General features: G+C 41.5%; 1 protein-coding gene across 1 annotated transcript in view; it reads right to left on the bottom strand.

The window, feature by feature from the left end:
- KCNK13 (potassium channel, subfamily K, member 13) overlaps positions 1–13,380 on the bottom strand; it is a 67,804-nt gene that overhangs the window by 52,955 nt on the left and 1,469 nt on the right. Inside the window, exon 2 of the mRNA XM_010584015.1 lies at positions 12,982–13,236. Within this exon, the coding sequence (XP_010582317.1) occupies positions 12,982–13,236 (255 nt within the window). The remainder of the gene's footprint in view (positions 1–12,981; positions 13,237–13,380) is intronic.

The raw sequence follows: 13,380 nt of genomic DNA, 5'->3' as shown, positions 1-13,380 counted from the left end.
TTCCAAATTAAAATACGGGCAAGGCTAATGTCTTACTATTACAGAGGGTGCCAGGACAGTTCTAACGACAAGGGGCTTTGGTTTACAGCTCATCTGGAAGGCAGTGTCTCTTTCAGTACAATGATGTTTGAATTTGTGGTGAAGTAGCGCTTCAGAGGCAGGAATGACCAGTACTGCTCCCTGGAGCATGTAGGACAATCTTTCTCATTAAGCCACAAACCAAGCTTGCACCTGCTTACTCGATGAACTAGGAATATTGCAGCCTGAGATGGATGATACAGACTCCAGTTCTTTGGGCAGATGAAAATTCCTATTTAAAGCATTATACTTAAAAGATGAAAGGAAGAAGGCCAGCCTGTATAACAAAATTAACTCCTACTTAGAAAAAGAGAGAAACTGGCCATTACAAAATATGATTTTTCTTACAACAAACAGTACCACAGTGCCAGTGCACAGCATACACGGAATGGAAAAGAGATGTGATATAGGGGGAATACAAAAGGAAGGAATAAAAAAAAGAATTATTCTGCAATATGAAAGAAAAGTTGCATTTAAAGTGAAGGTTCTAACCTAACAGCACTATCCTATTTATATTTTTATAGAAATAGCTTCAGAAAAAAATCAATTTCTGCTTCTAACTGGACTATAACATCTGCTTATTTTCAAAGCAAGTCATGGAACATGCGGGTTTTGCTCTAACTAGCTTTAAGATTTTTGAGCTTGACTATATAAGTAACTTTATGTGTGTGTGTGTGTAAGAACACGGAATTGATATCATGCCTCCACCAGAGCATTATCCTCCACCAGACAGAATCAGCAAAGCTCAGCTGTCTGTACAGGCTACATCTACATTGCTGGCATGAATAAGAGAAATCACAAGTACAGATGTACACAAGGAAGAGTCTGTTTTAGCAAGAAGGCTGGACAGCTGTTGCTGTGAAGTTCTGACTCATCACTGCAAAAGAGTGTTGCAGAAGAGTACAAAATGGATGCAAATACATGCTTAAAATAGAAAACTTTTTTTAGTCTGCATCTTTGGTACATTTAAACTCAATGTTTTGCTACTTGTTTTGCTTTTTTACAATGTTACAGTTTTAGACTGAAGCAATATATATTTTCCACTTGTTTAGTTTTCTAATAGCTGAAGACTATCAGATTTTCAGCAGAACTGCTTTCTATTAAAAAGTGTCACTCTTAAAATAGCCATCATTTCTTCTGTGTGAATAAAATCACATTTGAGGTCTTATTAACATTCTTACTATGAGAACAAAACGACCTCAAACTCAAAATTGGTCTGAGGTTGCAAAAAGCCTGGGCTATATTTGCAATCAACAGCACCTTCTGATACATTCAATTTTCACAAGTCAAGAAGACTGGAACACTTCCACAAGCTATATTCTTCCTTCAGGGATGGCAGTGTGAAATCAATGGAACGCTTAAGCCACATGAATGCTATAAAAATCCCAATGTTATAATCCTAAATATTTTTCCTGGCAATCTAAATTATATAATAGTATTTCAAAGACTGCTATTCATATATAGAAGTGATTTTTTTTCATTTTTAATATTGAAACAATTCTGTTTTGAAGTATTTCTTACTGCGCTGAAAACACTTTAATATATTAACTGCTGGTGCATCAATCACTTGAACAAATGATTCACTTTAACAGCTGAAATAATTCCACTGAATAAACAGTACTATCCATATGAGTAAACATAAATAGTAATCAAAGCCTTTATTTTCAGTATTTTATATCTTGACTAAACTATTCTAAAATTCAGTTAAAAGACAGTCAGCTAATACTGGGATTTAAGTTTGTAACCCTTCCTCCCAGCATTTATGATTTAATTAGCACAACTTTCTCATTCTTTTTATATGTGAGCTAATCCAAGTAAAAATAATTATTTTATATTAATAACTATAATATAAATCATTATTTGAACTTACTAGTTTTTAATCACTTAAGTCAATATAGTCCCTCTCATTTTTTTTAAACAATCTCACTATTTGGTATACCTAGACCCTCTTTATTCCTAGAATTCATCCACTGGACAAATTAAGATTGCTCCCATAACCAGCAAGTAATTTGTTTAAATTAGTGTTTTTCTTTTCTCCATCCAACTTATCCTACTTCATGGCATGTCTAATGTTCTCAGCCCTGATTAGGCTTTTGCTCTCAATTAAAAAAGTAATTTTCCCTCCAGGAAATAGGAAAACTTAGTACTGCATGTGTCACCACTCCAGTCAGAAAACCCTCATTTGCTGTGTGCTCCAATACATAGAATTAATCTCCAGCTCAGCCTGCAGCATGCTCCTCAGGAAACTTCTGGCTTGGAAAATTACAGATGCCTTAGAAGTAAGTATTAGGCAGAATTAGTAGAATTATAGCAGGGAGATCTTTTCACAAGGTGAGTAAGCTGGAGAGCGGCCCGCCTGCAGAATGGACCCATTCTCCACTTGGCCCATCTGGAGAAAGCCAGCACTACCAGAGCTTTCCTTGGCCTGGTATTTGTATGCTCAGTCTTTGCCAGGGAGCTGAAAAAGCAGCCGTGAGCATGGCGCGTTTCCTGATCTACGTCGCCTTTCTGCAAAGGGCTGCAGTGTAAATGCCTTGGGGATGGAGACTGGGCAGTCCAGTGCTGCCTGCGATGTTCCTTCCAGTGTTCATGGAGCGAACTTGCAACATTTCCTTCGGACACACGGACCTCCTACAAAGGTCCCTGCTGCATATCACCTGAAGGACTACATTCCATTTCCAGCAGTGTTTTGTGCAAAAAAATGCCTTGGCTTGGGAGTATATGGACTTTTAGAAAGTTTAATTGTGTTAAATCACTCCTGAATATAGGATTTGGCCATCCAAATCATTTAGGCCTTCCAGCAATTTCAGATATCTAAGACTTATTACCTGTTTGTGTTTGAAAAGTGGGATCCCACAACGGTGGCCTCAGCCATGTCCTGCCCATACGTGAAGGCAAGGTCCGTGCATGCCCAGCCACCCTTCCTCCCTTTATTTCCCCCCATCCCCTGGTTTCTGCAGGAAAGCAACACAAGTGTAGAGCCCCAAAGTGAGCAATGGTTTATTTTGCTAGGTGTCTCTTTTCAACAAGTCGGAGATGAAGGGAGCAGTGGAAGGCACAGTGGAGAATATGCACTGCTCAGTTTAAATGGAATTTCATTGTCTTAATTCTCCATCTGCTGAATATGGATAACAGTACTTTCCTTGTGCTCTTTGTCTCCAAGTCATATCAGTGTATGTAACACTAGCAGAAGGAGGTACAATTAATTACAGCTGCCAAAATAGAGACTTCCAGCAAAGTCTTAGCTCCTTACAGGACCAAGTTCTTCAAAGTAAAGATCTGTTTATTTTTAGCTGGTTTTTGATGAATCCTTTTCCATTCCAGCAGCAGTAAAGATATCGTTATATCCGATTTCACTGCTTTAATTAAGTGCTTCTCAGTCCATGATGAGTTCTATTATTTTAGGCTTTTTTTAAAGTTTATTTAATTTGAGACGTATACTAAGCAGGGTAACATAATTGTGCATGTCAAAGCCTGCTTCATCCTAATATTAAAAAGTTGCTTTGATTTCCTGAAGGTTTAAAAAAAATAAATCTATGAAGTTCCATGTAAATTTAATTCTTTTTGTCTGCATTCTAAAAATACAAGTGAAAAATTACCAAAGAACAGGATTCTACATGCAGTGTGCCAAACACCTTGCCTTTTTTTTTTTTAGGGTAACAGGGATAATGAATACGTACCACCATAGAACCTAGGGAAAAAAGCTCTGGCAGAGGCATAAAAAGGTCATTCACTGCCCAGTGATGGAATTAAAGATTCCAGAGTCATTCTTGTGGGTTGTCTGGTTAACCTGGGTATAAAGGACTCTGGTGATGAAGCTTCTATGGCATTCCTAGGGAGACTGCACAACTGCTTCACTTTACCTAGTGTTAGGAAGCTTTTTCTCATGTACAACCTGAATCTTCTTTGTTGCCATTTAAGCCCATTAACCTATGTCCGAGCTGCCATGCACTCAGGAGTGTTCAGTCCTTCCTGCATCGTATTTTCATACATAATGTTCTCCCTCACTAATTCCCTTCTTTCAGCTGTGCAAGTTCCTTGATTTCTTCCAGTTTTTGCTTAACTTCTGTTTCCTAGATGTCTGATGATACCAATCATTTCCTTCTAGACACTGTTTCTAGAAGTGAAGCAGCCCAAATATGAAAAATGTATTCCAGACAATGCTTCCCAGTACAGCATATAGCGGAAATTTGCACTGCAATCTTCCTCATACATTTCAATGTGATTTTAAAATTTTTTTTTTACAAAGGCATAGCAACAGTTCTGTACCAGAGACAGGCAGCAGGCCCCTGCAGAACCCCATTTGAGACATCCTTCTATTCTGACAGTGATCCAGTGAAAACTAGTCAATGAATACAATTTCTAGTTGGTCCCATTGCTAATTCATCCCAACCACTTTCCTCAGGTTGCTTATCAAATGTGAGGCAATGTCAAAAGTCATGCTGAAGTCAAAATATCTGATATCAGTTGCTTATTTCTTATCCACAGGGCTAGTTACCTTGTCATGCAACAGAATAGACTAAATTTGACAAGATCTACTTTTGGTAATTTCATGTTGAATATTACTTGACTTCTTGTTTCCATTTTGATGTTTACAAATAGTTGATCTGATTACCCATTCAAGCAATTTTCCGTGAATTAAGGTTGTTTGGGATATAACTTTCTTTTTTAATTCCTTCCTGTCATCATCCCTTTTTTAAAGACCAGCAAAATGTTTGCCATTGTATGTTGCCTGGAATTTCAGCCCCTTCCATGAGTTGCCAAAGGGCTCCTTATTGCTTTAGTCATTTCTTTGAATATTCTAGAACCCAGTTGAGTTGGCTTAAATGATTTGAAAAGATCTGACAGATTTAGGGATTCTAATCTGTTCTTTTACTTTGTCCTTTATCACAAGTGTTAATTGTACCACACATCAGTGCAGAGTTGACCTTTTCAGGAGATTGATGCAGAAAAAGGCATTAAATGTTTCAGCCTTCTTGGAATCATTTGTTGAGAGCTCTTCCTCTTTTCTATACAGCAGACCAATATTTTTCTTAGTCTTTCTCATCAGTATTGTGCTGATGAATGAGTTCACATCACCCTTGATACCCCTCGCTAATAGGACCATGTTTTGAGAGGCTGGACTTTTTATTCTGTTCCTATATTTCCATATTATTCCTTTTATTTGTCTTCACTGATCTTATTTTCTATCCATTTTCTATATGCTTCCTTCTTGTGACTGAAATCAATAACCAACTTAAAATTTAGACATTTTGGTCTTTTATTACAGTTCCTGTGCTCCTTCTACACTTGGATCACCTGAGCCAGCATCATTCATACCTTATGTCCGAGAAACTGCTAGCCTGCCTTAACTCATTTTTTCTTTAGTTTTGGTTCCTCTACAATAGCACAATGCAGATCTCTGAGTTTATTAAAAGTTTTGCCCTTAAAATCTCCTGGTTTTCTGTTCCCTCCTCCCTCTCCACTGAAGAATAATGAACTCTGCCCCTCTGGGGTCAGAGAAGTTGCCTTCCGCACTTCCATTGAAACTAGGCTAGAGTCAAATCCAGAAAGGTCTCCTCCTAAGTTGCTTCTATGTTTCAAAAACTTGCCAGAGAACTTGTGCTCATGTCCCAGAACATACACCTGTAAATAGATAAATCCCCTATTATGATCAAGTCATGCCCTGGAGAATCTTGCCAGCTCCTCACAAAAAAAACTAACCCCAATCTTCTTGAGAAGGTGTAACTGATAAAATTATTTTCTCTGCAGACTTCAGAGTGGTTTTAACTACTTACTGATCTCATTTAAGAGAGAGAGAGAACCTAGGGCAGAGAAGCTATAGTCAGTGTTACCAACAGCGGCATGCCGATTTGGTTCTGCTACTGCCTAGGTGCCCATCTTTAGATTGTTAGGGTGGGATTTATTTCACCTAAATATCAACACCAATAGTATAAATATCTACCTTTGGACTTGGCGCCTCAGGTGATTTTTTCCAGTTGGGGAGAGGAACAGACACCTTATGACATACTAATTCCTCTGACCTATTTTAGATATCTTCTGTAAAATTGGATGACTTGAAGATCACTTGAAGACTCTGGCACTAACAGAAGTAAGAAAATTTACACAGAAGAACTGACCTGGCCTTTCCCATTAGTTTGTGGGTTACAACCATGTGGACCTTGTGTTTTAACCTCTATCCAGGAGAGAACATGCTAGGCTATCATGTCTGTACCTTTTTTAGATCTTGCTTGTAAAAAGATTTCCAGGTTGATTTAATTTTATACTTCCTTTCTATTACATGGTTTGCTTTGCTTGAAGATTCCTATTTTGTTCTGCGTATAGCAGAGACTGGTGGCCATCCTGTCATTATAACTGCTGTTCTCCTTTTCACATTTTTTCCTGCATCTTTGCTTTATACAGATCTGTCATAAATTAGAGAAAGCTTTCAGTAAGTTATAGTGAACCATTCACATGAGCATGTAAGTCTTTCAAAGGTGGGGAAAGTCCTAATTTATTAACAGATGCAGTCCTAGGCTGGTAGCAATCACAAGTTAAGAGAGTTGACAGCTACTTGGTTACCTCTGTAAAGTAAGCAAATGGCCTCAGTCTACCTGCGACGTCCCTAAAGCATCAGCCTAAGCACCCCTTATTGGCAAACACAGAACATGGGACAGGGCGGGGGGGGACGGGACGGCGGGGCAGGGCAGGGCGACAGAGGTGAAGGACAGGAATGAAAAGTGAAGAGCCTCTTGCTCTAGAGATGCCTTTCCTGAAGCACCCTCCCAAGCCCAAGGGAAGGGAATCAATCCGATCCTCACTCTCAGAGAACACAGGTCTTTTAGGCTCTCAGGGCTATCAATGCAGGAGTATTACAATGCATTTTTAAAGATGACCTATAATTAATGAAAGACTTTTTTATATACGCTAGACAAAACTTTCTTCTCAAAGTACCAAAATGAGAGAGGAAACATTCTCCCCCCCCCTTTTTTTTTCAGTCTGCCAGCTCCCTGCATGTCACATAAACCTTGTTCTTTGGTGCCTCTGCTTTCATCGTTTCTGGCTGCTGTTTCCTCTTGTTGGCACAGGGCAAGCCTTGTTGTTCCTCTTTCTTTTGTAGCTCCACTTTTAAGACATTTACTGAGTGAGATATTTTTTATCTTTAATTAAAATCCTCTTTGCAGTTCTCTTAATGTAAATGCTACAGTATTTGGAAAAAAAAATAAACCCTGTTCTGTTCTATTTACACAACGAAGGCCAGCAGGACTGTTTCAATACCTCCTGAAAAAACAGCCTCCAAAGCAACCAGTGTAGCAATTTTTTTCCATTTTGTTTCTTGTCTATCTGTGAAATATTTCAAAGCAATATCTTCCCTTCTAAATATCATCTCCTTGTTCAGCATTACTTACTCAGCCAGATGCACTTTTCACTTTTAAATTATCACCATACAGTTGTTGATACATTAATTACTGCAATGACATTTTTATGAAATTGTTTCTTGTACACTATTTCTGCTCATCAGAATTCCTAGTTTTCTGCACTATGAGATCTTTGAATATTTTGTTATGGTGGAAACTAAGTATCATTTTTAAAGTATGCCAAAAGGGAAAGGACAGTAGACATGATAGGCAGTAACCTGTATTCCACCTTTTCAGAATACACTTGTCAAGTCAGAGACCGCAGGATGTGGTAGACTGAAAGGGAAAGAGAGAATGGGTGTCACACTAACTCAAGCAGTCACGACCTGGACTGATATCTGGGGTATTCCTATCGCTCTGGTCACTCTACAATAGAAGAAAGCAGGGAAACCATCAATATGTTACCTTCAACAGAGCTTGTTGGAACTAAATATTTTGGTTTTGTTTATCTGAAAGAGAATCTGAACAGCCTGGTGCAATCTTTGCACTCCTGCTGATGAGTATGGCAAGATGACAAAAAGTACTTTATATTCAGGAAAGGACCCAGAGGCTTAGTGGCTCCAGGGATGTAATCTAGTCCTTGCATGCTCTGGTTCTGTACGTCGTACCAGGGTGAAGGTAGGTACCTCAGAAGGGTATCATCTGAAACAGCTCCCATGCTGAACAAGGAGTTCTTCATAGGATTATCTCCATCACTGACAGCACCCTTGGTAAAAAGCATCTTGGAATCAGTAAAGGATCCATAAAACTGAAAATTATGTACACATCACCCTCCACTAAATGAAGCCTTCATCAAGAATAGCCAGAACGTGAGAGCTGTGTTCAAAGCAGGGAACCAAAACCCAAACTCCCCTTCTTGTGGAAGAACTTTAATCACTATGCTTTTATTCAACAGCTGCATGCCACTGTTTTTAAGGAAAAGAGGGATCTCTAAAATAAAATGTATAAGGGGTTGCATTCCGGACAGGATTCAGGGTCTTGATGGTGTTTTCTGGAGTTCATGTTTAGGCAACTGACGTTCAGGGACAAGAAAGACAGTACACTTTATGGGCACAAAAATGAGCTTAGCCTCTCTGAGTCAAAGAATGGTTCTATTCTTGCTGTTGGGCTGGATAAAGTGAAGCAGAGAGATGAAACTTACACTTTATTAATGAATAAGGGGCATACCTAGGAGCGTAACTAAAAGCACTGACTTGTATTGCTTTCCTCCAAATGGTAGAACACACTTGCCGCACATGCACAACTTTCTCGAAGTGTTGGCTCACCAAGAAGAAAGAGAAGACCAGAATCTATGACTAGAAAAATCCAGAAACTGAGTGAATCTATGAAAAGCAAAACACTAGCTCCTGTGAGCTTATCTCATTGCCCCACCTGGGATTACGGGACGCTGGTTGTGGCTCAGTGGCTAAAGCAGGTTGTTTTGAATTATTAGGGCTGCTTGCAGCATGAACAGTATTTAAAGAAGAAAAATGTTAGCTAGGAGAACAACGCACCTTGTACTGTACAAGTTCAAATAGTTCAGGCATGGTATGGTTAGGTGATGGCACATCCTTTGGCCTCTGTGACACCAGGAGTAAGCTTGATCTTTGGCCCCAGGTGGAGCATTCGGTGCAGTTGCCACCCTTTGTTCACTCTACGTATGGTAAAGACAGGGTGATCTCAAGGCTACAAGCAGTAGCCCAGCTCTCCGGTTTTAATGACTTTGGTGGTTTGCTGGGCATTATCCCACATGCACTTCTTGTTTTGCACTGCTGTAATTCCACGCAATAGTAGGTACTGCACTTACGCAGGTGCAAATGAGGAAACAGGCAGTTTCTCTGACATTGATGAGCACTCCCTCCTTCACTCCACGACAGACTGCTGTAACATGGACAGTGCGGCTGTCCCACCCCATGCAGATTTCTCCATTAGTAAATGACACTCCCATCAGCAACCCTCTCTAGGCTGCTTCTAGCAGGTGACTCCTTCTACCCATTCTGTACGATATGCCGTTTGGTTGCTCATCACTCTCTATGGTAAAAATCTCACCCTTTGCTGCAGGAAATTCTACCTCTTGGGCCCAGGTGATGCATCGGTGGACAAATCTCTTTTCTCACCTTGCACCAAGACTTTACGCTTCCAGCCCAACATGCTGCAGCTTCTTGCAGAGAGGAAGGATGCAAATTTTGACAATTTCTCCAGAAAATGTACCTCATTTTGTGAAGACGGTGTAATTTCCTCCCTTGCCTCACTGCTTTTAAGCAGTTCACACAGAAAAGACAAGAGGCAACGGGCACAAATTGAAATACAGGAATTTCCATTTGAACAAGAGAGAAAAACCTTCTTTTACTGTGAGGGTGGTCAAACACTGGCACAGGTTGCCCTGAAGGCTTATGGAGTCTCCATCCATGGAGACCTCCAAACCCCGACAGGACGCAGCCCTGAGCAGCCGGCTGTACTGACCCTGCTTGGAGTGCAGGGGTTGGACTAGACGATCTCCAGAGATCCCCTCCAACCTCCACCAGCCTGTGAAAAGGGCAGCCATATCATACGTCAGTTTGAGGAGTTGCTTCAGGCTGTTCCTTCATGACAAGATACATTTTATTCCATTTACAGTGAAAATAAACAGGTTTTAGTCAAGATCATAATATGGGCTGGGGCGGGCATAGATGTTTTTCTAAAAAAGAAAAAGGAAACAAAGTCCTTTCAATTTTCTTAAGTTATTCAAAGAAAAACAGCTGTACATGAGATAAGGGTGTCTTGATGCATTGATAAATTCTTCGTTTGATGCAACTGAAGTCAATAACAGTTTTTTCCAATAGTTTCAAAGAGCAGAGGAGGATCCAGATGCTGCAAATATCCCAGTATGCTAACTCTCTGTATTGCTCAAAGGTAGTAGTGTCCACCTATTTCCAGTGGAACTGGGGGTACCCACGTGTCTGTCATGAAAGATAAGCAGTGATCCAATGCGCAGATCTTCAAAACACATGGGCAGCAGTTCCCTACCTCTTGGAGGCACTACTGTCCCAAGGTACCACAGAGGTCCTTAGACGTCAGAGTGCCTGCTGACCATTGCAACCCTTACAGTCTAATGCTGCTGAACACCCAGAGCCTGCTAAACGCTGTACCCCCCTGTATAAACCACATAAAGATTCACTGAAGTGCAAATGGGGACTTTACTTTCTGGTCTGCAGGAGATTTTATTAGCCTATGCAAAGTGGAAGAGTTTCAAGAGAAAACACTGAGAGTCCTGGCTTGACATTATTCTCTAGACCAGTGGTCAGGGCACTCTGCTGAGACACTGGGATGTTGCTTCAAGTCCTTGCTGAGAAAGAAGTTGTTTTGATCTCTCACATCCTGAGACAGTACTACTACCACCCGATTTCTAGGCAAAAGGGACACTACATTATGTGACAAAGGGCTGATTGGAAACCAGAGTGGGCTTATGGAGGAGCCCGCTACACACATGTGGGCTCCTCCCTGTGGGTTAGAGTTAGGCACCTGCCTTCATGGGATGGAGAGGCTTTGACCCCACCTTCCTCCTTGGGGTAACCTCCTGGCTAGTCTAGGCAGGTATTTGTGGTTACCTTCTTACATTTCTAATGTTTCCGCTTACTGTATAGGGAACCTTAGTGCTGGATCACACTAAGCAAAAGACACACCAGAATATAGGAGTTACAGGCTGAGCGCTGATAGGAATGAACCCTTTTATGGAACAAATTCTACATCACTAAACTGAGAAAAGACAAATTATTTATTTTTTATTAGTTCAGCTCTGTTTAGCTTTGTATTTTCTTGACAAATGAAAATAGGCTAGTTATATTTAGTTTTGACCTCTTGACTAGATGCGCCAGCATCATGCTCCGATACCTATGTGACAAACATTTTGTGTGAATCTTAATTAAAAAAGACAGTATTATTCCCTTAGATATTGCAAAACTCTTCTTTCCTCTGAAAGCCAAAAATACATGATGGTATTTCTTTCTAGCTAAAGTACTGGAAGTAGCTGGTGCTACAGGTAATATTTGAGTGATGCTTTAGCAGTATATCAAAGTGGCTAAGTTTGCCTTATTTACTGCGGAAGAAATAAATTTACTCTGGTGGAGTAGCAAAATAATTTCCACTATGCAAAAGAGAAAAAAAATAATATAAAGTACAAAAGAAATGAAAGATGATTGCTTTTACAACAATTTACCTGCTAAATCAAAAGCTTCTATACCAGCACATAGTACTGAGTGTAGAAGGTTAGCTGACATTAGGAACATGCCATAAAAGCACCTGCTCCTGAAAAAGTGCTTTTAACTGAAGGCACCAAATTTTATTTAGCTGTAGAAATGTATATAGCCACCAGAAGGATAGACTGAAAAAAGCATGAAATAATCCTTCCACTTTCCTCGGAACTAGCAAGGTTGCAGCTAGAGTAACATATTAATTCTGGACAACATACTGGGGCATGAAAGAAGACGTGGACCATTTGGAAAGGGCCGAGAAGAGAGCAAAAATATTGATATGAGATGTGTAAAACAAAATCTATTGTTAGGACCCCAATACGGTTGACAAAAATAAGCATGTGGTTGCAGAGCCTGCAGGAGAATACTTTAAATTACCAGTTCAGCAGAACATCTAAGCATAGTTCTTAGGTCTTACAGACTTAAGGTGTAAGGACACAAAACACGCAAATCTTGATGCCCTGAGGAAATATAAAACCATCCCAATGACATCTTTCACAACAAAATTAACTCCAGACCTAAGAAACTCAGTGCTAAGGAGAGGTTGAGCAGAACCACTGGGAAATGTCAGGTATTCTACAAACTGCAGGACAGCACAAACTCTCACACGTCCCACGTAAAGCAAGGCATCTCAAAACTCCTCTTCAGGGAACAAGTGTTAATGGAGATTTACTGGAGATTTGCTGTTGGTAATTGAACAATCATTCCTCAGCGTGCATTTCACATGTGGAGGGAGACTGCTGTGAATTGGAGATACCGTGACTAAGATTCAGTGATCCCATTTATCACAGTGCTAAATGCGCACAAGATTGCCTGTCCTTAACTAAAGCAAGCTCAGTTTCTCCGGGGCTTTTAGCTGTCCGCAGCCGCCTGAATGAAGCCTTTCTGTTGACGCCCATGGGGTCCCAGGGGTGCTTATGTCAGTTCCTGGTGCTGTCCCTGTTCATCTTAATGTACTCTCGTCAGCCCCCTCGGAATTTCTATTCAATATCACCTTCCCCGAAGGCTCCTTCAACCTGAATAAACTTGGGTTTATTCACAAACGAAATAAGCAGCGCCCACCGACTTGTCGGTTCTGCCTCTGAGAGCCAGAAGAGCAAAAAGCCGAGCGGTTTGAAACCCAGCCTTTCCAAGTTGTACGCTTCGCAGCTGGACACTTCCAATTCTGGTTTATGGCGCTTGCTAAGACCAGACCTAGATCCTCAGAAAGGTCCCTTCTGAGCTTGCAGCCTACAAAGCCACCTACCTCCAGACCTAAGACTCGCTACAAAAAGATTTCCCAGACCGTAAAGGCATACGGCGTTCATCTAAAGCTTTCGGCTTTGGGTGCGACTGGTCCCTCACAACGTCTGCCACCGCATGCCGAGGCCAGGTTCCCGCAGGCAAGCGGGACTCGCGGGGAAAACTGGCGGCCGGTGCCCTGCCCGCCCCGAGCACGGCGCCCGCGGAGCCAGCAGCCGGCCGGGCTGCCGGCGCTCGGGCTTCCAAAGGCTTCTGGGGCGCTGCAGGGGAGAGCGCGCTCCGCAGGCGTGGCGCTTCCCGCGGCAGCGCCTCTTTGACAGGAGGAGGGAGGAAAAAGAGCCGCGAGGAGACGGGACCGTGCCCGGCACCGGCACGAAGCCCGCGCCGAGCCCGCGGAGCCGGGCGAGCAGAGGGGGGGCCGCGCACCGCCGGCCGCCCCCGCCCTCGCCCCGCCG

Source organism: Haliaeetus leucocephalus, unplaced genomic scaffold (genome assembly GCF_000737465.1).
Source record: "Haliaeetus leucocephalus isolate CR32 unplaced genomic scaffold, Haliaeetus_leucocephalus-4.0 Scaffold932, whole genome shotgun sequence".
In the NCBI taxonomy this organism is placed as follows: domain Eukaryota; kingdom Metazoa; phylum Chordata; class Aves; order Accipitriformes; family Accipitridae; genus Haliaeetus; species Haliaeetus leucocephalus.
Note: the sequence above shows the minus strand (reverse complement) of the source record. Positions and strands in the feature narration are given on the sequence as shown.